The sequence below is a fragment of the Petromyzon marinus genome, chromosome 15, assembly GCF_048934315.1.
Source record: "Petromyzon marinus isolate PM22_M1 ecotype Great Lakes invasive population chromosome 15, UKy_Petmar_22M1.pri1.0, whole genome shotgun sequence".
In the NCBI taxonomy this organism is placed as follows: Eukaryota; Metazoa; Chordata; class Hyperoartia; order Petromyzontiformes; family Petromyzontidae; genus Petromyzon; species Petromyzon marinus.
Genome location: NC_133681.1, coordinates 12,529,839 through 12,553,671, shown reverse-complemented (window position 1 = coordinate 12,553,671; position 23,833 = coordinate 12,529,839). Strand labels below are relative to the sequence as shown.

General features: G+C 47.3%; 1 protein-coding gene across 1 annotated transcript in view; it reads right to left on the bottom strand.

The window, feature by feature from the left end:
- Nucleotides 1-23,833, bottom strand: part of LOC116942671 (membrane-bound glycerophospholipid O-acyltransferase 1-like) — a 59,544-nt gene that overhangs the window by 6,429 nt on the left and 29,282 nt on the right. The window contains exons 2-12 of the mRNA XM_032954866.2: nt 20,297-20,442; nt 16,072-16,149; nt 13,696-13,791; nt 11,464-11,519; nt 8,614-8,668; nt 7,357-7,537; nt 6,079-6,271; nt 5,462-5,565; nt 2,754-2,818; nt 2,162-2,294; nt 153-304 (exon numbers count right to left, since the gene is read on the bottom strand). Coding sequence (XP_032810757.2) covers nt 153-304; nt 2,162-2,294; nt 2,754-2,818; nt 5,462-5,565; nt 6,079-6,271; nt 7,357-7,537; nt 8,614-8,668; nt 11,464-11,519; nt 13,696-13,791; nt 16,072-16,149; nt 20,297-20,442 — 1,259 coding nt within the window. The remainder of the gene's footprint in view (nt 1-152; nt 305-2,161; nt 2,295-2,753; nt 2,819-5,461; nt 5,566-6,078; nt 6,272-7,356; nt 7,538-8,613; nt 8,669-11,463; nt 11,520-13,695; nt 13,792-16,071; nt 16,150-20,296; nt 20,443-23,833) is intronic.

Below are 23,833 nucleotides of genomic sequence, written 5' to 3'. Positions count from 1 at the left end.
AGGAAGACTGAGAGCACTGAGCACTGCAGACGGAGATGTTGTGGCCTGGCTCGGCCAAGAAGGCACACGTTCGAAGAAAAATAGTGGTACGTATTACATTTCCCACATCTGGCTTCGTGACATCAGCGCGATCCACCAACCCCGCTGCTGACCTGTAGAATCGCAGCGTGGGCTCAGTGGCGAGCAGCACGAACGGCGCCACCGTGTAGGCGATGCCCATCTGCGTGGAGGCCCACGTGACCACGTCGTACGCCACCTTGAGGCCTCGTGAGCCCAGGAATAGGTGCCGGAAGTTGTTCCGCACCTGCACACACCGCACCGCACGCAAGAGCGCTCAGTCAAATTGATGTGGCGAGCGAAAGGTGTTACAGGGTGTGGTGGCTCATGGCTGCTGTCGGGTAATTTGAAGACAACGGGTGGTGGATTACGTGGATTTGTAAAACTTCTGAACCCACTGGGCTGCAAGGTGACCCAACACATGGTAAGGTGAGAAATTGGGCCGCGATTCCCGCTCGTGCAGAGCGATGAGTGTTAATCCCCTCATATGCACTGTGGGACTTCTGGTAATTATTTATTCAGGGAAGCGTCACTACATCTCAAATTTCCCGAGTGCTCTGCCTTCAAATGCAATTCCGTCCAAATTCAATTCCGTTAACGACGTTTTCGCTTGTGGTAGAACAATGGAGTAATTTGACAAAAACTTCACGCATATTAAAGGATACCACGAAAGTTTATGCACAGATATATTAAATAGATTGGTGTACTGCCATCGTGACCTGAACAACTCGCAGAATCACAACCTTCCCATTTCCTCCTCCCTAAAGCACAAAGCTTATCAACGAATTGGCCAAACATCCAAAAATGCAGGACCCTCCTGAACAAAAGTCTTGAAACTCGAACAGCCATTGCTTTTTAAATACCCCCATTCCAAACTGTTGAGAACCACGAACCAATGCGCCCTTCTAGCTTTGGATTTTGCTCAGTCACCCATGACACACCCTCACTGCTCTGGAAGCTGGTACATCCACCCACCTTGGAACTCTCTCTCGTGCCAGGTCTGAACCTCGCGATACCTTGGGAGCCTTTTACGTTTTGTGTGCAATGTAAATCTGACTTACGGTTTTTCTCTTTTTTTTAATTCCCTGCCTTTCATAATTCACTTGTCAGGATGTAACAGCCACTGGGTTTGGAAAATAAACACATACAGTGGAATTATAGGCAGTACATAATTATTTACACAGACGTGTAAACCAGTGTTTCGGTTGAGTGGCTTGCATAAGAGATTTGGCAACAAGCCATTGATAAGGTATCATTTGAAATATCTACCCAGTAAAGCCTGATTGGGTCTCAAGACTATTTAAATGGATATGTTTTGGTATGAGTGGCCATTTCCGTATGACGTTTTGGGAATTAAAGGAAATCGTAGGTGGAGACCTATAACTGAGTAGTCATGTCATCCACATACTTTCTTTACTGCCTCATACAGGATTCACGTTGGCCTGCAGCTGAAGAGGTATCTCACATGCACGACTGTTCCACCCCCCGCATGATCCAACAACACAGACCATTGCCTCAACAACCAGCAAGAGGAAAAGATTATAACTTCCCCTGGATGAAAATTGTTGTGTACTCACGTGGTTCAAAGTCAGAGCACACACACCGCTACATTGCACCTTGGTGTGTCTATGCGAGATGCTGCGGCAGAGGACTCAGGTGGCACTACTAAGTTCATGGTCTCAGAAAAGTCGCACAAATAACTCATCGTATTCAATGGGGGCTTTTTTTCACTTAATGTGGCTTATTACAGATTTTTTTTTTATTAAATAAAAATTATTGACATGCACGACGTCTAAAAGGAGCAGCTCCCCACAGGTAACTTCAAAAGACATTCTGGGACATCTCCTTGCAGGGCAAGATGACTTACTGCACCGGCAGGCGCAGTGGTAATATTGAATGATGATGGTGACGATGAGGACCGTTGCTTTTGACTCATCGTGGTGGACTACACAATCGAAGGTTGCCCAAATGGAATGTCTTTGTTTCATGACAACGTGAAACCTACGGTATAATTGGAACACAGGAGGGAAATTTGAGATGTGAGATGAGTTTTTTGCTGGGGGGGGGCAGGGGGGGGGGTGGGAATGGGAGGGGAGGGGCTCACAGCTCGAGCTGCCATGGTCATGGGGATGCCGGTGAGGAAGGTGAAGTAGTATCCGGGGTAGACTCCATGCCACACGGCCGACAGCACGAACGTCGCCACCGTTCGGTGTTGTGCAGCTCGCTCGTAGCACACCCTGCCGGCACGTGGAGAGGTCGGATGGGGTCAGAGATTACACGGGTTGTATGAACGTGGTGGGGGGCTCATAGAGGGGTCAGAGGTCATACGGAAGGGTTCATGTGGAGGTTAAAGGTCACAAGAGTCTCACAATTTCACAATTGACCAAGTTGCAATATTAAGTCGTGTAGCTGGGTGGCTTGGGGCAAAAAAAAATACAATTGAATTTTTAAAACGCCCCACCTCCGGCTGATAAATAAGTACCACTTTGTGGGAAGTCAACAGTATTCATTGTACAGAGAGACTGGTCCTCACGACATGAATGTGGAATTGCTATGATTGGGTCAAGCCTGCCAATGCAGGTGGGAGTACTGTCCAATGCTTGGTTGTGCATGGGGATACTTAATCTGGGACGTTTTCTCAATATCTCATGACATGGGTTAAATACGTAGAAAGCAAACACACAATGTGAACTCACCGTTTCAGCCAAAGTGCAGTCTGTATGTTCCAGTTATCGATGAACATTTTGAAGCTGGTTGCTGTCTGTAGCGACAAAACAAACATACATTTTCCAATCGTAAAAACACAATGCACCAAGCTTGTGCGTTAAACATTACAAAACTACATATTGCACCCCGTTTTTTGAGACATTACTTTAAACAGGAGTAACTTGCGTGGCAAAGAAAAAAAAATAAACTCTCAGAGGAGTCACTGTTGGTAAAGGAAATTTTTCATTTTATTAAAAATTTCGAACAGCTGTTAAGCCTTTCTGTACAACCTTTCTTTTACATGTTTAAAAGGAGGCAGATTTCAAAAGAACATGGGATCCCTTCTTAGAGGATCCCCACATCCGGGGCTCTTGGCTCAGTGCCACTGTGACGACCATCTTGCAAACTGCTTGAAATCCAAAAGAAAATATTCAGTTATTTTTTTATTTTACCAGTTATGGCCCACTGAGCTATATAGCTCTTTATCAGAAGCGACCTGGCCACAAATGATAGCTCAACGAATTGGCTTATCTCACGGAAATGTATTGCAGCCAAATACTCTAAACACATTTTGATTCTAACTGTGGAGGGAAAAACCAGAGGACCCGGAGAAAAATCCACACGCCCAAGGGGAGAAGTGTAAACTCCAAATATACAGCGGGCGTCATGGTCGGATCGAACCCACGACCTCCTGTATACCAGGCGAGGTACTTAACACCTCACCACCGTGACGCCCCATGCTCCTCAACCAATAGGCGGCACAGCTCCTAACTCTCTCACTTGTTAGTCACTTCCCACCCCCTTCGTTCCCAGCCCTCTTCTAATAATTAAAAGAAAACAACGGCCTTCCCCGTGATATTCCAATGGTAGGCTCTGTCATCACGCCTCATATTTATCTTTAACACCCAAATTTGTATCATTTTCTAACGAATCTTGATTTGCAGCTTTCGTGACTGCAGGAATCCATACTCTTTGGTTCTTTCGGTAAAGTCACGTAGGTATAAAATTTAAAATAAATCACGACGTTTCGGGCGCAACACAAGCGTCCGTCATCATCTGGGAAAGTCATGGTCTGCTGCCGAGGCAGACTGTTTTAAAACCAGTTATTTAACTATCTCCTGTAGTTAATAACCAATGGTGATCGATAACGATTGTCATCGGCGCGAATCTGCAGTGGTCGGGTTAAAACGTTTTTTGGTGTGGACATGTTTGTTTTGTTGTAGTACGGAGTTAGACTGATGGCCTTAATCCAAGTTGTCTTGTGGTTGTTTTTGTTGTTTGACTTGCATCCCACTGGGATTTTTTTGCACACAGCATTGGTGTACGGTGCTTTTTCTGCAATATTTTGCTGTTTTTTCATGGATTTTTTGTTTGCACAGTCACATAGTCACTTTAAGATGTTTTTCTTGTTCGTGTTTTAGTTTTTTGTTTTGTTGCCGGTTGCACCCGATTCAAGAGCCGAATGGCTCACAGGGCTATACCAAAATAAATGAAACTGAAACTAACACTCTTTCTCCATTTAGATCAATTTACTCATGCCTCTCATCTAAGTTTGAGAAAATGTCTCGTGATATCGCTGTGAATATCCTTAATAAGAGTGTCTAATTTTCCAGACTCCTCTTCTGATTTGCATGCTGTGACTTTCTTCATGCTATATCAGCGTCGCTGCTCCGTTGTTATAACATCGTTTGATATCATTTCTATATTTAGTTTTTCCCAAGTCCTTGATTTGTAAGGGACGAGGTAACTGCGTAAGTTTCCACTTCATAAAATTCCAATTCATAATAAGCTAGGCATAATGGTAAATGGCTATTAATTTATATTTCCTAGAATCTATTTGACAGTAAGTACAACAAAGTTAGTTTAACAATAGGCCATTTGTTATTGGAGGTACACGACTAGAAAACACAATGGAGTATAAACTGTGGCATTTATTTTAGGTGGACTGGGATCAAATTTATTACAAATAGGTGAGACAGTGAAGGTTGAGGTGCTGTTGAAGATGTAATTTAATCAAGAGCAGTATATCAATGCACTGAAAGAGAAACGTTTTAAATTTACTGCGTATTTCTAGACATTGTATTCGGAACAGAATCACGGGACAAAAGTTGGCAAACGCGTAAAGAAACGGAGATACATGCTTGGAATTTACTATGATCGACAGAAAGAGGAGCAAATGGAATAGAGAACAAATGCTAGAGATGTGGAATTCTGAGGAAAGGCAAGTGAGGTCAGGGAGGACACATCGCTATGAGGGATGACACCAAGGGTACAAGGCTGGGAAGGGAGTGGTGGCCAAAAGCGGAACATGTCTGAGAGGACGACCACCACGGGGGTGGAGCAATGAGATGGAGCTCATGTACGAGAGCAAGGTGGATTCGCAAGACCATGAGAGATGTATGTTGAACTTCTTCCGCATCATAGGTAGCCAACCGAGCTAATTGGAGGTGCGAGAGAAGGACAACAAAATAAACACAAAAAGCAGTTCTAAAGAAATTAGTTTTTAATCAATGTTTAAAAGTGCATAACTCCAGTGACTTCCTATTAAGAGATGGTGATAAAGTAGCAAGGCCTTCATCCAGCGGCAGATTGATCATAGCTGCTGATGATGATTATGATAACATGACGGCTCGCAGATATAGCTTGGTTAGCGAGTTGTCCACGCCCATTGCACGACTTGCGCAAGGGCTCGTCGTACCTCGATGTTCCAGATGTTGAGATTAGACACCAGGTCCCACTTGCTGCGGCCGTTCTTGTCGTAACCGTTGAAGCCAAAACCGGCCGCGTTGTTGATCGCGTCCGCTGCCGAAGACACACAGAGCGCACGGGACGCGCGGGGCGTCAAGCAACAGCGCTAGCGGCAGGCAGGGTGGCCGTGCGCACGGCCAAATGCTCACCAAATGAATATCCACAGCCTAGAGCTTTAATGAAATCCCGGCGCACGCTGTCAACTCGACTGAGACGACTATAAACGCCGACTAAATTGGCACTGATCACGTACGTATTTTCACAGCCAAGATTATGATTCACAATTGAGTTTTTTGGTTGGGCGATGGCCATCCACCACCCGATATAGCCAAACAAATTGAATTGTCACGTAGGTGTACAAATGGCCGCATTTCATCGGGACATCTTACCGGTGAGCTGAAACTAAAATAACCGACACGTTAAACGCTTGCGCACGTGACAACTAAACGTGTTTGGTGCTGTACGGTGGTGGATGGTCTTACGTCAGACAGTCTGGCCAGATCATTACACGGCCTAACGCCAAAAATCTATCGTAAATGAACACCGAGCCCACTGCATCACACTCACCCAGAGTCCAGGCGAAGTAGTACTTGGGCCGCCCACCCTGGCAGGACACGTAGAGGTAGCAGAGGCGCGCGTGCAACGGCGCCGAGGCGATGAATGCCTCGTCGGCATTGAGCGACACGGGGAAGGCCTTGGAGAGTGTCAGGTAGAAGACGAGCGAGAGCAGCACCATCAGCAGCTTGGATGTCACGGCCGCCTGCTCACACACAAAGATAGACAAAAATCCCCCATATAGCCTTAATGGACTGATAGGGCGAGTGCTGTTAGCGAGTAGCACCTATGAATGCGAGGAGGTGGATGGCCAACACCATGCCCGACCACCTTTGTCTCCCCAGTGGTGAGTACCAGGTACTCATTTGAGGCTAAGTCGACCTAGGGGAGGCCCAGAATCGCGCACACACGCACGCACATAAAGACCCCGCCCTTCCGTTTAGATCCGCAGACTCACAGCGGCACATGCTGCTCGCGAGCAAACATAAGAACCAGCATAATGCACCAAGGAGGTGATGGGAAATAAGGTGGAGGGAAATGCGATTGAGGTAGTGGCAGCTGAGGTGGGGGGGTGCTGTTGAAGGGAATGCGGCAGACGAGGGAAGAAGTGAGACTGGGTATAAATTGAGGAAATAGCAGTTAAATGGTGTGGCAGTTAACGGGATGACAGCTGAGAGGGCAGCAGTTAGATGGGTTGGCAGTTGTGGGGGTGGCGGTTGCGGGGGTGGGAAGACTGGGCAGGTTCAGGGACAGCGGTGACATTCGGTGGCAGTGGCTGTGAAACATCTGAAGGGGGAAACAGGAAGAGACGGCTGCCGTGTCAAAAGGCGAAGGTTGAAGAGGGTGGCGGAAATTGAAGGGGGGCGCGGCAGCTGAAGGAGGGCGGTAGTAGATGGGGGGGGGGCGGCAGGTGAAAGGGGGTGGCAGTTGAAGGGGGGCGGCAGTGGCAGTAGAAGGGGGGCAGCAGTTGAAGGGGGGGGGGTGGCGGTTGAAAGGGGGGGCGGCAGTTGAAGGGGGGGAGGGCGGCAGTTGAAGAGGGGGAGGCGGCAGTTGAAGGGGGGGGCGGCAGTTGAAGAGGGGGGGCGGCAGTTGAAAGGGGGGGCGGCAGTTGAAGGGGGGGGGCGGCAGTTGAAGAGGGGGAGGCGGCAGTTGAAGGGGGGGAGGGCGGCAGTTGAAGAGGGGGAGGCGGCAGTTGAAGGGGGGGGGGTGGCAGTTGAAGGGGGGGGGGTGGCAGTTGAAGGGGGGCGGGGCAGTGACAGGGCCCGGTGGGTGGGACATGCAGGTGCGCACCGCAGGCGATGGCTCATGTAGGGGGCCGTTCTCCCGGCCGCACGCGCCACTGCGCTCCCACCCCTTGTAATGGCTGCCCTCAATGAAGGCCGTGTAGTCCTTAAAGGAGCTGCTGGGCCCTGCGAGGATGCTCAGGAAGTTCAGGTTGAAGCTGAGAAACTGCAGCAGAGTAGGCAGTCTCCTGCGCGAAAAAGAAAAAAAACCGAGCTGTGTTATTCTGCATTCTACAGACAGTCTCAGGCACTGCAGGGGAACCTTCCAATGCGCATTTCTGTGTGGGAAACATGCAAATGTATGTTCAACTCTACGTTAAATTGGACGTGCGTATTTGGGACACGATTATCACGGTTGGCTATGTACGGTGCGAAAGAAGTTCGACGTACATATAAGCACTCGCATTCTAACAGTGGTACACGAATCATATCGGCATGCGGAAAAAAACCCCATTAAATTAAAAACAACATTTTAAAGTATTTTATTGCCAATTTTCATAAATAGACGATACATATCTGGGAATTTGTGTTGGTAAGCCTTGTAGGAAAGATTTGTAGCGACTGTTTTTGTGAAAACAAGCGAGGGGGTTCTCAAATGGAGCAAATCGTCCAATCTGTAAATGATGAGAAAAACATCGTAACCATGGTAACAGCGCAGGCTGGAAAACCGTGAATTTTAAACACACAAAAACGTGTTAAAAAAAGCACATGGCCTTTTATGTTTATTCAAAACCCCATCAAGAATACTTATTTAATAATTAAAGAGGACCATAACGTACATCTTCAGGAAATCCTGGTGGCTTTTGCATAATGCCCAGAGGCGTTGTGCTATTCTTACACGTTTTTGCGTGTTGCTTGAAACTTATCAGATGGACCAACGGGTGGATATAATATTTCAAGGGCGCAGAAATAAGTGGCCGGTGGTCTTCTCTTAAACATATGCGCACAACACACACAATCAAGTACAGATGCCGCACAATGTATTTGTGCATATGCACATATTCACGAGGCAAGGAAGTGTAGCAGTCTTCACACAACATCCTTCAGTTGCTCCGTAACCCTTTGTAGATAACCACTAAAGGGTCATGTCTTCGTGAATCTGTGAGTATGGTGGAGAAGCGGAGTAACCGAACGTAGCCAAATCAGAGCACACTGCGGTTCATTATCTCCTTTGAATTTGCATGCAGGAATACCAACGTGTGCACGCCCACGCGTGTGGATTCGTGAACACTCGTGTCTGTATGTGCGTGTGTTATGGTCTCACCTGGAGGCCAATCTCCGTTGTTCCACCGTAAGATCTTGGTCTTCTTTAATCATGCCTGGTGGCACGCACACACACACACGCACACACAAACACGCACACACACACAAACACACAAATCCTGTGAGCAGGCACCAAACAAGACCAGGTGCTCATTGTAGTCTGGGTGGACCGAAGGGAAAGGCAGACCAGGGTCAGATTCCAATTGCCAATGATGAGAACAGTGAGGAATTGACCCTGGCTCACTTGGATTGGAGGTTATTGCTTAAACCATTGTACCACTAATCCAAACGGAAACAAAGAAACAATGACACACACACACAATGATGAAAATACAATGAAGCACACACACAGAGAAATGCAAAGACAAATGCACAAAGGTATAAAGAGACACAAGTTAATACACACACACTGAGGCCAATCACCTTTTAGTGAACCTGGTTAGACCATTTTGGAACGTATTATTCGTGAGCACCCATAATGGTCAACATTTCGTACAGGGGTGTGGTGAGGCCTACCATCAGGCCCGGCCTCTTTTGCCTGGTGTTGAAAAACCTGGCTGCATGTTTTCATTTAAATCTCAGTGAACTGCCATCGGCACACGTACAGAGTGGGAGGGGGGGGGAGGCTGCCTTACATGCTGGGCACGCCAGCCCCGCTGTGCACTCCACGGCTGCCGAGCACTCGCGTGCAATGACACGCAGGCGCGCGTGTGGCGCGTGTGTCGAGGGGTACGGCCAGTACCCCCCGGTCTACGTCGGGCGATGCGTTCCCGAAACGTGCGACGACGAACATCGGAATGACGCAAGTCAAAGCAAAATGTAGTCCGCACGCAACGAGAGCGAAAACGAATACAACGGTAGGGTACGATGCAGCTGTGTGTTAGTGCGCGCGCCTTCATCCTGGACGTACCGACAACGTTATATTAATTTACTAAATGACTAAACATATTGTACCCAACACAAGTGTATAACAGTAAACTTTAACACAAATTATACAGAGTGCAATAATATACAGTGCACAATTAAAAAAAAATCACCAAAAATGCATGACATACATAATACATTCTTCTCTACAGGAGAGTACATTGCTTCATGCGCGACACAAAGTAGTTTACGTACAGGGTAGGTGGAAGCAAAGGCTGAGAGGCGACCGATACGAGAAAGGATGAATGATGATGCTGTCAGTAACTCAAGACACAAGTCGGGGGGGGGTGTTGCTGCATTCACTTTGGGAGATTCCTAAGCTGATATGCCAGGGATTTCTCAGCTACAAAAAAAATACTCAATAAGGAAGCGAGGCAAACATTCTGAGTGTTGTAAAGAAAACGTCTTTGAGACTCTGTGAAGTATTCATGGGTGAAGGAAAAAAATGGAGCCGACATTTTCTTTCTCCGTTTTCCACAATTTTATTCAAATTGTGTTCCCGGCATTGCGTCTTAAAAGAGACGTTTCGATTCTGAACTCTCGCAGAGCAGTGTTACAGAACAGCCTGCAGAAGATGATGTAACAATGTTTAGTTTTACATAGCGCCATTTGTGCAAATTGCATCTCACAATCGCAGAGGAATCACAGCTGGAAGGTAAGCCAGTCCCAACAATTGAATCCTTTGGCGGAACCCCGGGGTCCCGCAAAAATCAGGTCAATAATAATTATTATTTTTCAGTCCGCCCACTACGTGATCCCGACAGCAACGCGCCGCCCGCCCAGACTCGCACCAACAAGCGCCAGCAGCAGCAGGCGGCGATCGACACGATGGGCGCCACCCCACCGGCCAAACGCGAGCCCCGGGGGGCGTCCGCCGCAGTCGCGCGCGGCGACGACGCCCTCCGGTCAGCCGTCGATCCTCAGCTTCTTTGCCAAGGCGAGCCCGCCGCCCCCCAGGCAGTGAATTTAACGTGTTTATGTAATTTTTCAACTTTTTACGAAACTTAGTGCCCCCAAGTAGCTCTTGACGAGGCCAATCGATTGAGACTAGTTTTGTTGTCGGTAAGGCAACAAGACTCGTGTCGCTACGCGGTTTTTCCCAACCCGGGGCAGTGATGGGACCCCGGGGTCCCGGCCAATTGCTTCAATTGTGGAAGTTTTCAGTCAATTAATGACCGTTTATACGTGTGGGGGGAAACTACAGCAACCGAAGAAAACCCACCCGTGCGAGGGGGCAACGTTGTATCCCATACAGAAAGCAGCAGCAGCAGAAGTTATTTGTCCACACTTTGCTGTACCGCCGTCTCCTGGCAAGCCAGGGTATGGCACCTCGACGCCCATGGGAAGCGAGTTTCACAACATCCGTGTGATCCACCGACACTCGTCTCCACGAGTTTACATTACAGGCCATGTGCGTAGGGAGCATTGCCTAGCGGTGGTGCGGAGCGGTGGTGGTGGTGGCAATGTCATTTCCCGTGACACGCGCAGAAGGCGCGCTGCAATTTCCCGCGTGTCCTGTTCGCATGTATGTTGAACTTATTTCGCATCATACATAGCCAACCGTGCTAACAGGAGGCGCAGGGGAAGGACAACAAAACTAAATACAAAAAGCAGTTTTGAAGAAATAAAATATTCTTGAGAATAAAATTCTCGAATGAAATTTTTAAGAAATGCTTGAGAGATTCTCATTGCATGGCAATGAAACTGAAAGTAGTATATTTTTTATTCTAGAACTTATGCAAAAGTGAGAATCCAAATTTCACGTTATATTTTTTTCTCTGCAGTTCCTGGGTTATGTGGCAGAAATAATCAACGAACTTACCGCTCTTGAAAACTCTGTTTAATCAAGGACAGCTGCCTGGGTTCGAACACAGAATCTCATGAGTGCCGGATCACTGCTGTAAACAGGGCTGAGCTTTAAACTTACCATCATGAATCTCAAAAGCCAGGCTTGTTATCTTCTGTGTCATCACCATCATGGGACTGAAGGACAAGCAGAGGTGAGGGAAAGAGGTCAGAGAGGACATTATAAAAAGATAGCAGCACAACATCGTTACGAAGGGTGGGAGAGGTGGAAAAAGTTTTCACAACATCCATATTCTCTTTTTACAGCAGCCACACAATAATGCAAATATATTGTCCACCAGGCCACATATTTTTAGTTGTCGTGTACTTGTGACCACATTATGCCATATGCTATGTCACATGTCATTGTGATGTCACCATCGGTACATGTGCTTACTAATATTTACCTCCTATGTTCAGGTCTCTCATCTCTCGATCTCACTTTTATCACACTCGCCTGCATATCTTGTATACCGCTCTCCCATCTCTAACACTTGTTTTTGTACCTTTCACCTCAATAATGTGTATTAAATTTGTCTTGGCGGCCCATAAATTGGCAGGCCATTGCTGGCTTACGGACCGCTGTTGAACAACCCTGCTCAAGGAGAACGTTATAAAAGCAAATGCTGATATGCCGAGGTAATAATAAGATCCCGTGGGCACATAAGGCCACACGAACTGAAATACCAACTTTGTGAAAACTGGTTCAGTGGTTAGCGTGTGCTGCTTTTAAAGGCGCAAATTAATTTTACAGCGTGACGATCATAAAGTAACCAAATTAATAATAACATACACGGAAGACTTTTAGAAAAAGCGTAAAGGAAAAAATTAACGCAAACATATGGAAGAGAAAAAGTTGGCCTTCTTTGAACATGGGAGGTACAGATGAGAATACAGGAAGGCCATGCCTTGCTGTGTGTGCAGTACAGGAGAGGGAGTGACCTCCCATTGTGTCAAGATTGATCGAATACTGAGACACAAGGCTGTATTTGTTGATGAGGACAAGGCAGGGAGGAGGAGAAGGGAGCCAAGTTTACAGAAGCAAAACAACCACAGATAAATTTCTGATTAATCGTTAGCAAGCAGAGCCAAGAATATATTGTCGAAGCTCCACAGTGGGATAAAGCGATTGATTTGCCGCTGAATGAAAATCCAGCAGCAAACATTTGGCGACAAAGAATAAATGAGCGCGTTCCAAGTCTGAGTCCAACATGCACCAACGCGCGGGTGCATACAAAGATAAAGATCCCCCATATATCTTAAACAGACTGTAGGGAAAAGTGCTGTTAGCAAGCACCAATGAAGGCTGGAGCAGCACACGAGGGGGTGGGTGGCCAGCACTACGCTCGGCAGCCTTTCTTTCCCTAGTGGCGATGTTTACACACGACCTTAGGTACTGATTTGAGGCTAAGTCGACCTCGAGGAGGCCCAGTACCGGTTCAGATATTCGTCACTGATGTTGGCCATGAGCGAAAATATGACTCGGGTCGCCAGGTTCGCAGCGCAGCGCGCTAACCGCGACACTACCGCTCCGCCCAAACGCACGCGCGCACGCGCACACCCACACGCACGCACGCATTAACTTGTCCGAATGTAACTACCGTCATTGCCCGTGGAGGCGGCAGTACAAGGCACATTATCTATCATCTCTGACGCCTGTGAGCGTACCGACCGCTGCCAGCCGCACCTTCGCAGGGGTCAAGAGTGCGTCATCGCACGTCCGCTAACCAGTCGCTGTGCGGGCAACGTGACGTCATGGCGTAACTCAACCCGCGGGGCAGATGTGTGGTATAGGAGGGATGTGGAGAAATAGGAATCATGAGGATTGTGGTCCAAACAGTGGTGTAGGGATGGCACCGAGTCAGATCGTGCCTCGTTAGGATTTCATCTTGTCAATGTTTGTAGGATAATTCCTGTGGCACCACCATACTAAATATGGCAACAAAACGTTCACGCTTATGTATTTACTAAATATCTACGGCACAGCACAGGGCAATACCATCTCATTTTAGTAAACCGCCGTGCAGTCATTATCATCATCGCTATGATTATCATCATGATAATTATTAGTGACCCTTCAATAGTGCCTTTCTCATATTGATATATATGCCATTGGCATCAAGGTAGGCTTCATTAAACTAGGTATGTTTCCAAAATGGCCTTCCGAGTGCTGTTATACTGACAACGAGTGTCATTCCCCAATGCAGAAAAATTCTGGACGTTAGGACGCGCGCCTCCAACAAACGTCTCTCATTGCTGTAACTCGCGACGTTTGATTGATCACCACGAATCCATTTGGACCTGCGAGACTCACCCAGAGAAGTCGGTGGAGAAGACCCCCGAGGTGAAGATGTAGACTCGGCTGATTTGGCACACGGTCAGGTAGCCCATCGCAAAGATGAAGGTGTATCTGCAATGCACAGACACACGCACCATGGGCCGAGGTTAATATTAGCAACGCAGAGATTTACCGTATTCTGTGGACTTCAGGAAATGCTCTTGACCCATGTAATTAAGGAAATAGATGGTGGTGTATTTTATAATCCGGAAGCTGTGCTTGTGTGTACGACCACATTTGCATAACTTTATAGACACCGGGTACAGGTTCTTCATGCATCTTATTTCATGCAGCGCCTTATCTAGAGTATCAATTAATCATTGTCATCATCAGCCATGGCTAATCCACTGCTGGACGAAGGCTTCCCAAAGCCACTGCCATCTCTCACATTCTTACGATGCAATAATCCGAGCACCAGCGCATGAGCCAATCTCTCACTGCTCCATCAACTCATTAGAGGTGCTCTCAGAAGCAGTCCATCCCCTTAGCTGCCAATCCGTCGTTATTCTTGACCAACGTATCAATTCGTCGTTGAGAACAAATTCTTAGGCTCACGATGCGTGCAATTGAATCGCGCAGAAGAGAATACATTCTGGCATAATGTCCACATATAGGTCAGCGGTGCGAACAAAATTGTACACATAAGACAGAAATCCATTCAGGACCAGTTCCTGCCATAGTAATGAGGAATTGCTACCACTGTCTTAGGCAGGTTTGAGCATGACATCACATTGCCAATGGACTCAACTGAGTTTGTGCGTGCATGTGTGTGAGTTTATGCATATTCCGGGGAGCGGTAGTGGAGCGGTTAGCGCGCTGGGCCACGAACGCGGCAACTCGATTTCGATTCCTGCTCTCGGCCAACACCAGCTTCAAATAGGTACCTCGTGCGGTATGTAAACATCGTCACTCGGGAGACGAAGGCGGTTGGGCATGGTGCTGGTCACCCACCCCGGCATGTGCCGTGGCGGCGCTGATAGGTGCTGCTCGCTAAGAGCACTTGCCCCAACAGTCTGTTAAGGGTGTTTGGGAGTCTTTGTCTTTGTTTATACATACGCATAGCAATGTGTACGCATGCATTGCCACGTGTTTCCCTAGTGACAGACCACAAGAGGCAATCGTGTAGGGGACGTGGGGGGGACGGCAGGGTGTGGCGTTTGTGGAGGCAGTAGCATTCATTGGCATTAGAAATCGTCGGAAGCGCCAGCTTGTGCCAACTGCATCTCTCCCTCTCCTGACACAGCGAGACGTTTACTCGCTGAAATACAAATCGAGGGTTGGCCTTGGCAGTCAGATCTGGCACAAGGACTGTGCCGAGGTCGGTCTGCAACGTGCCGCTCTGCTATTGGCAAACACGTGTATTTTGTTTGGGCCAAAACGCATGGCGAGGGTTTCCCAATGCTAGCCACCGTTTCTAATCGTTACAGGTCTAACTCTAAAAAACAAACCCTTAGTCCTCTTAATGGTCTTGAACTCACCTTGGCACTTAACCCTCGTCAGAAAAAAAAAACATTACTTGTAAATCTAACAACCCCAGGGAAATCTATGGCCCTATCATTATGATACTGGAGCCCTATTACAAAGACGGCTAGCTCTTTTGTTATTGTATTTTTTTTCTAATTTATCACAGAGCAATGACTTGAAAGGAAATATGAAGCCATTTTGTGAATTCCCTGCGAGAAGAGGACCTCCCCCTCACCACTGGGAGTATTTGACCATACTTCACCGTGCTGGTCAGTGCGGGTGGGTAAAGGTGTGGAACATCGTCGCGTGAGTTTGGAAGTAGAGTACAACAATTGATTTGGCCGCACTGCCTCCTGCTGCCCCACCAACTCGCCCAAGCAAACCAATGGCAACCCTGCTTGTGTGTGGTGGTCACCCATCCACCAGGCACAGACTACAACCCTGCCTTGCATAGCAGAACTCATGAGATCGGAGGCATTTCCTGGCGACGAGGCCGTAAGGCAATTTTGATTTGTTACAGATGGAAACAAACGTGTGTGGCGATCTGGCACTTCCGAGGATTTCCAAGCAGCCACCAGCAACGGCATCCCGGTGTGAGATGGTAAACGTGATTACATTATTTATCAGGCTCTGGGCAGCATGGTGCGAGGGGTGAGATTGTGGTGGGGGGGGGGGGAGCAAGGCGGGGGGGGGGTGGGGGCGGGGCAAGGGGGCGGGGTCTCCCCCTCTTTATTCCACCTGATGACGATTGCTTGCGTTGTGATCGAAGCGTCGTGATCTACTATATTTTCTACCTACGCGACTTCACCGAGAGAACCCAAGAGGATGGATTCCTGCAGTCACGAAAGCTTCAAATCAAGATTGTCCCCCACTGTTCGGCGACCATACTTGTGCACGTTGCGGGTGTCCACGAGGACGATGATGGCGTAGCTGGCGATCACCTGCACGAAGAAGTGAGTCGCGTACCTGTGCACGCCGCACAAGAGAGGCAGAGAATGTTCAGGCAGGTGCTGCGAGACGGCATAGCAACGTGAAGACCGTGGCTGGCTCCCCAGTGTTGAGGATTACGTACAGCGAGGGAAAAAAGTATTTGATCCCCTGCTGATTTTGTACGTTTGCCCACTGACAAAGAAATGATCAGTCTATAATTTTAATGGTAGGTTTATTTTAACAGTGAGAGACAGAATAATAACAAAAAAATCCAGAAAAACGCATGTCAAAAATGTTATAAATTGATTTGCATTTTAATGAGGGAAATAAGTATTTGACCCCTCTGCAAAACATGACTTAGTACTTGGTGGCAAAACCCTTGTTGGCAACCACAGAGGTCAGACGTTTCTTGTAGTTGGCCACCAGGTTTGCACACATCTCAGGAGGGATTTTGTCCCACTCCTCTTTGCAGATCTTCTCCAAGTCATTAATGTTTCGAGGCTGAGGTTTGGAAACTCGAACCTTCAGCTCCCTCCACATATTTTCTATGGGATTAAGGTCTGGAGACTGGCTAGGCCACTCCAGGACGTTAATGTGCTTCTTCTTGAGCCACTCCTTTGTTGCCTTGGCCGTGTGTTTTGAGTCATTGTCATGCTGGAATACCCATCCATGACCCATTTTCAATGCCCTGGCTGAGGGAAGGAGGTTCTCACCCAAGATTTGATGGTACATGGCCCCGTCCATCGTCCCTTTGATGCGGTGAAGTTGTCCTGTCCCCTTAGCAGAAGAACACCCCCAAAGCATGTTTCCACCTCCATGTTTGACGGTGGGGATGGTGTTCTTGGGGTCATAGGCAGCATTCCTCCTCCTCCTCAAAACACGGCGAGTTGAGTTGATGCCAAAGAGCTCCATTTTGTCTCATCTGACCACAACATTTTCACCCAGTTGTCCTCTGAATCATTCAGATGTTTCATTGGCAAACTTCAGACGGGCATGTATATGTGCTTTCTTGAGCAGGGGGACCTTGCGGGCACTGCAGGATTTCAGTCCTTCACGGCGTAGTGTGTTACCAATTGTTTTCTTGGTGACTATGGTCCCAGCTGCCTTGAGATCATTGCCAAGATCCTCCCGTGTAGTTCTGGGCTGATTCCTCACCGTTCTCATGATCATTGGAACTCCACGAGGCGAGATCTTGCATGGAGCCCCAGGCCGAGGGAGATTAACAGTTCTTTTGTGCTTCTTCCATTTGCGAATAATCGCACCAACTGTTGTCACCTTCTCACCAAGCTGCTTGGCAATGGTCTTGTAGCCCATTCCAGCCTTGTGTAGGTCTACAATCTTGTCCCTGACATCCTTGGAGAGTTCTTTGGTCTTGGCCATGGTGGAGAGTTTGGGATCTGATTGATTGATTGCTTCTGTGGACAGGTGTCTTTTATATAGGTAACAAGCTGAGATTAGGAGTACTCCCTTTAAGAGTGTGCTCCTAATCTCAGCTCGTTACCTGTATAAAAGACACCTGGGAGCCAGAAATCTTTCTGATTGAGAGGGGGTCAAACAATTATTTCTCTCATTAAAATGCAAAAAATTTATAAACATTTTTGACATGCGTTTTTCTGGATTTTCTTGTTGTTATTCTGTCTCTCACTGTTCAAATAAACCTACCATTAAAATTATAGACTGATCATTTCTTTGTCAGTGGGCAAACGTACAAAATCAGCAGGGGATCAAATACTTTTTTCCCTCACTGTATGTATGTTCAACTTATTTCGCACCGTACATAGCCAAGCGTGTTAAGCAGAGGTATGGGGGAAGGACAACAAACTGCACCATTTAAATCTTAGTCGACTTATGGGAGGACCAGGACCAGTTCCGACATACATCGCCACTGATGTTAGCCGTGGTCAGGAATCGCTTACAGCTTCTTCAATCAATGGTAGAACACACAGGCACATTCATGTAGCCCCTATAAGCAATTTCTTGCCAAGATCCTGCACAAAAACAGTGAACAGATGAATGAAGAAACATCTTGAGCCTGGACTTGAGCATGGAGTCGACAGCATTGATGGCGGTTCACATCTGAACTATTATGAATGTGATGCATGCTTATAACATTTTTTTTTTACCAGACCCTGCTAGATATAAAGGGGAAACGAATATTTGCATGAAACACAAATGCGCTTAAATTAAAGGCATTTAAATTAAAACAATAACAAAAAAATAATTTGCACCCCTTCTGTCCCGGATTACGCAATTTCAAGACCGTAAGCAAGCGGCATAAACGGCACCGCTCGGTCACCGCAGGGCTTGGCAGCCGACGTCCCTGAAAGCCGTAACGCAGCAACGCGGCAACGCAACCCGCGCGTGCGTGCGCGGCACGGGAGATCATGGCGCGAGCATCAAATCCAAGCGCGCTGCCGCCAAAAGGCGCAGCAGTTGGGGAAAGAATTCTAAAAGCACGGAGCGAGCGAGAGGGGGGGGGGGAAGATGGGGGCAGCAGGGGGTGCGGGGAGGGGGGGGCAGGAAGCATCGCTGCGCGGCTCGGAAACCGCACGCACGGCCTCGCCGGTGCTGGGCTCCTTCAGAGGAAATCCTTTAGAGGGGGCGGGGGGGGGGGGTGGCAGAGACGATCCCTGCTATTGGCTCGCAACTTGCTGGGGTTCCAACGGGGTTCCCCTTCCCATCATCTGGCCACAGATGCTGCCAGACTTGAGCGCGCGCACACATCCTGCCCTAAAATACCATTGCCGCTTTTGTTTTTTTGCACTGAAATCTGTGTCCCTTTGTCTGGGCGAAAGGGAGGCCAATGATGTTCATTATTAAAGTTCTCCAAAGGAGAGTTTGTTGATGTGGTTTGCACAGCAGCAGCAGCAGTAGCCGTTAATATTACTGTAATGAAAATATTTAAAAGTTACGGTTAAAGTTGTTTTGTTTTACTCACTCGCTTGCTCAGCTCATTCTCTCCATGCACTCAAGCAACCACATAACCGTAGTTAAGGGCCCAGGACATGACCTTTCACTTACTTTATTGGTACAACCTGATAACCTATATACATGAGTGGGTTATTACACTCTTGACTGATACTGGACAAAATAAAACTGGTGACACTCACGTTTTTTTCCCCATCTGAGACGGTAATAAATGTCTTCTGTATTTGGAGTTTGCACATTCTTTCTCCCCGTGGTCACGTGGATTTTTCTCCAGATTCTCCAGTTTTGCCCTCCACAATTTCAGACGTGTTTTGATTATTTGGCTGCTGCTATAAATTCCCACGTGTGATATTAGCTACTTCGATGAGCTATATGAAAAAAAAATCTCAGTGGGCCTTACCTGGTAAATAGAACAGTTCAGTTTAGTTTAGTTCTATTGACTATCACTTTGTCCACAGCTCCACTCACCCATCCACCCATACATTCACTCATCCACTGACACACACGTTGACTCAAAAATTAAAACACTGACTTCATGACCCACCCATTCACTTACTCACATTCACACACTCAATGATCTGCCCATCCACTTCACTCATCCATTCACACATTCCATTCCCCTTTCAACCACTGCCACACTTACCCACCCACCCCTGGTTTCACCCACCCACCAACACAACACCCAGTCACTCACTCACTCACCTATTCAACACCTCGTTATCCACCCACTCACTAACTCAAGATAGTCACCCAACCACTCACCTACTCCACACACCCACCCACTCACTCATCCCCTACCGACAACCCACCCAATCTTACTTCCCACCTAGGGTGCCCATGGTGGCAGGATGTTAATTACCTCACCTCGTATACAGGAGGTCGTGGGTTCAATCCCGACCCTGACGCCTGCTGTGTATTTGGAGTTTGCATGTCTCTTTCCCCGTGGTCACGTGGATTTTTCTCCGGGTCATCCAGTTTTTCCCTCCACATTCAGAATCAACATCACGTGTTTAGAGCATTTGGCTGCTGCAATTTTCCACGTGATCATAAGCCACTTAGTTGAGCTATCATTTGCGGCCAGGTCGCTTCTAAAAAAAAGAGCTATATAGCTCAGTGGGTCTTACCTGGTAAAATAAAAAAAAGGATTTTAGTTTTTAAACAGTTTAATCACTGCCCCAGTCCATCCACCCACCCCATTTCACTCACCTCACTCATACAACCCACCCCCCCACCACCCACCCACCCTGTCACTCACCAGCCAAAGCAGAAGATAGCGAAGTACGACCCGAGGAGCGTGGCCAGGCCGTGCCGCACACGCTCGCTCGCCGCCCTCGGGTGCAGGTAGAGGCGGAAGAAGAACGCCATCGCCAGTGCGAGCAGCTGGCACATCACGAAGTTCACCTGTGTGGGGGCACGTCCCGTGGCGCGCGGTTAGCTCGGCACCCATTGAGAGCCCTTTGTCAATTCCCCCTTGCTGCGTGAAGGCCGCTCTCTCCCCCCACGCTCTGTCGGGTCACCGGGCTGGTCAGCGGAGGTTGGTGAAGAGGGCATGGCCGCTCAGAGACTGGGTGCCAAAGGCAACATTTTCCCCAGGCCTTACACAAAAGAGGGCTGCCACAACAAGCCCGTATTATTTATTTATCTTTACCTATAAACACGGTGGCATCACGTGAGATGGTGCCCCAGTACTTCAGCCCGGGGCCTCAAGGTATATCTGTGGCCCAGGGGGAAGCCAGGGCCGCTTTGGATGTCACTCGCCACTGACGTTAGCCGTGACAGGGACATCAGCTCAGGTAAATGGGTTCATGGCACAGCGCCCTGATCACTGCACCACCACTCAAAAGTCGAAGAATCTTGAGGCGGATGGGGTAAGAGAACTCACCCCGTACCTCTGACCAACACGGTTGGCTATGTACGGTCTGAAAGAAGTTCAACCATACACACATTTACATGCGATGTGAGACGGCACCGCAGCGATCCTGCGTCCAGATCCGAGTTTGCGGAACGCGTTAGTAAACCGGGCCGTCAGGTTTAGGGAGCCGGCGGGTCTCAGCACAGTCACCTATGACTACGTCTGTGAAGTCTCTGAGGGCAGGGTGATGGAAGCGCTGGTAGCCGCATAGTTTCCGAATGGAAACGCGTTTGTCTCATTACACCGACAGCACACTGGCAGCACACCGGGAAGAAAGTTTTGGGGGATGAAAAAAATCAGTGCTTATCTCCACAGTCAGTTGTGAGCCAGTGGTGGAAAATCCACATTCCTATGACAGGGATAATTATTTTCAATAGCATATATATACACACACCAGCGTCAAAATATATCGCCAGTATACGACATGCAGTGTTGAATGGGTTCAACTTAAAGAGGGGATGGAAAGGGATACACGTGGTAACACACACAACAAAAACCACATACATTGGGTAACAATGTTTATTTTAAATAATTACTTTCATTTAAAGCTTTCGTGACTGCAGGGATTCATATTCTTGGTTCTTTTGGTAAAGTCACGTAGAAGGGAAACAATAAAATAATAAAAATATAAAACAATAAAATTCTCACGACGTTTCGACTGCAACACAAGCAATCATCATCAGGTGTGAAAACCACAGCAAGAAAATTTGAACAAAAGTGGCGGTTTTTTAGCGTTAGCACCACGGAGAGCGATTTGGCAGTTATTCAGATGGACGAGTCCATCTATGTTTGGAAAAGAGGAGGGGGGGAGATGAAAATAATGGATCCGTAAGTGTAAACAATCAATTAAGACCCAAAATGGTTTATCAAATCTTTCCAATGATTGCAAAGGCCAGAATCCATCTTCTCGGTTGAAATTGTCTCTGTGTTTGTATATGTGGATAGCCTCATGAACGAATCTCTCATGGTAGCGAGATGGCTTGCAAAGAACCTCTGTCTTGGAGAAGTCAATGTTATGTGAGCCTACTGAATTATAACAGTGATCTGCCACGGCCGAGGTGTTGGTCCTACCGTGTTTAAGGTCTGCTTTGTGTTCACGAATGCGGTCCGAGACATGTCGTTTGGTTTCTCCAATGTAACTACTACCACAGAGGCAACTTAGTTTGTAGACGCCAGGGTACTGTATGTCCGGAATCACATCTTTTACAGACGGAACCAGATCACGGATTTTATGTAATGTGTTGAATTGGACCTGGATCTTGTGTTTATTCAAGATTTTGGAGATCTTTTTTGTGATCCCCACAATGTAGGGTAAAGTGATGGTTTTGAAAGGCTCCTCAAGAGGGTCCTTCTTCATGGTTGGAGTGATAGCTTTGCGGATTGTGTAGTTGGAGTAACCATTAGCCTTAAGAGCTTGGTGTACGTGCTTGAGTTCACTGTTATAATTCAGTAGGCTCACATGACATTGACTTCTCCAAGACAGGTTCTTTGCAAGCCATCTGGCTACCATGAGAGATTCGTTCATGAGGCTATCCACATATACAAACATCAAGACAATTTCAACTGAGAAGATGGATTCTGGCTTAGCAATCATTGGAAGGATTTGATAAACCATTTTGGGTCTTAATTGATTGTTCACGCTTACGGTGGCTTTCAGACCTTAGCCATTATTTTCGTCTCCCCCCTCCTCATTTCCGAACATAGATGGACTCGTCCATCTGAACAAACTGTCAAATCGCTCTCCGTGGTGCTACCGTTAAAAAACCGCCACTTTTTTCAAATTTTCTTGCTGTGGTTTTCACACCTGATGATGATTGCTTGTGTTGCAGTCGAAACAGTCGTAATAATTTTATTCTTTTATATTTTTTTTATTATTTTCTTGTTTCCTTTCTACGTGACTTTACCAAAAGAACCAATAATATAAAATAATCACGTGAAATTTGTTATGATTGTTACTTTGGCAAGGAACATGTTGGAGAGGTGTTTTTCCAATCGGCGAATGTGCCAGGAAATTATCTTTATACACGGAGGAAATGCAAATGTCGTTTCACCAGTGCTTCGCTCAACAAAGGTAGAAATGTGTCTTAATGGTCTCATAAACCACGGAGTCCCAATGCTCACAAATGCACCGAGGGGAAGGGCAGCACTGCAGTCTCCTGCCCACAACCTGGATTTAAGCCAGCAGTAGGAAATTCCACATTCCCATGGTGGTGACCAGTCTCGCCACAGGGCAATCACTGTGACGCAGTCTCACCAGGTGGCGTTCATGTCACCGGATCAGGTAAGATAACGAGAAACCACGCTAGGTTTCCAATTCTCAATTTTTATTTGAATAAAAGTTGTAGAGAAAATGAATAAGGATTAATGTCCTTTCTAAAAAATGTATCGCGAACATGATGAACATTTATACAGATTTGACATTGTGGTGACGGTGATAATAGTGGTTGTGGTTATCATGATTTTTTGTAGCAGTAGTGATAACTTCTGATGGCGGTGATAGCCAAGGTGGTGGTGGTGATGATGGGGTGTAGTGGACCCTGGCTGAGAATCAAAGTCACGACCTCACAAGTGTGCGAGTCCAGATGCTCGACAAACCAAGTTATAACTCGAAAAAAATCACCGTGGTTAATTTCTTTCCACGTAGAAAAACATCATCGTGACTCAATTCATCTATATTGCTCTGCGAAAGAAATAACTAAGTACGTCCACTACAAAAAATACATCTGCCAAAACAACAAATCAATTAAGACAAATCCACACATTATTTCATTTCTGCTTCAACCTACCCGTCCCACCCGGAAAAAAAAACTTGTTTGCGTGGTTGTTATTTTTAAACACGGGCGATTTGCGGGTAACAGAATGTAACCTCGCTCACGTCAT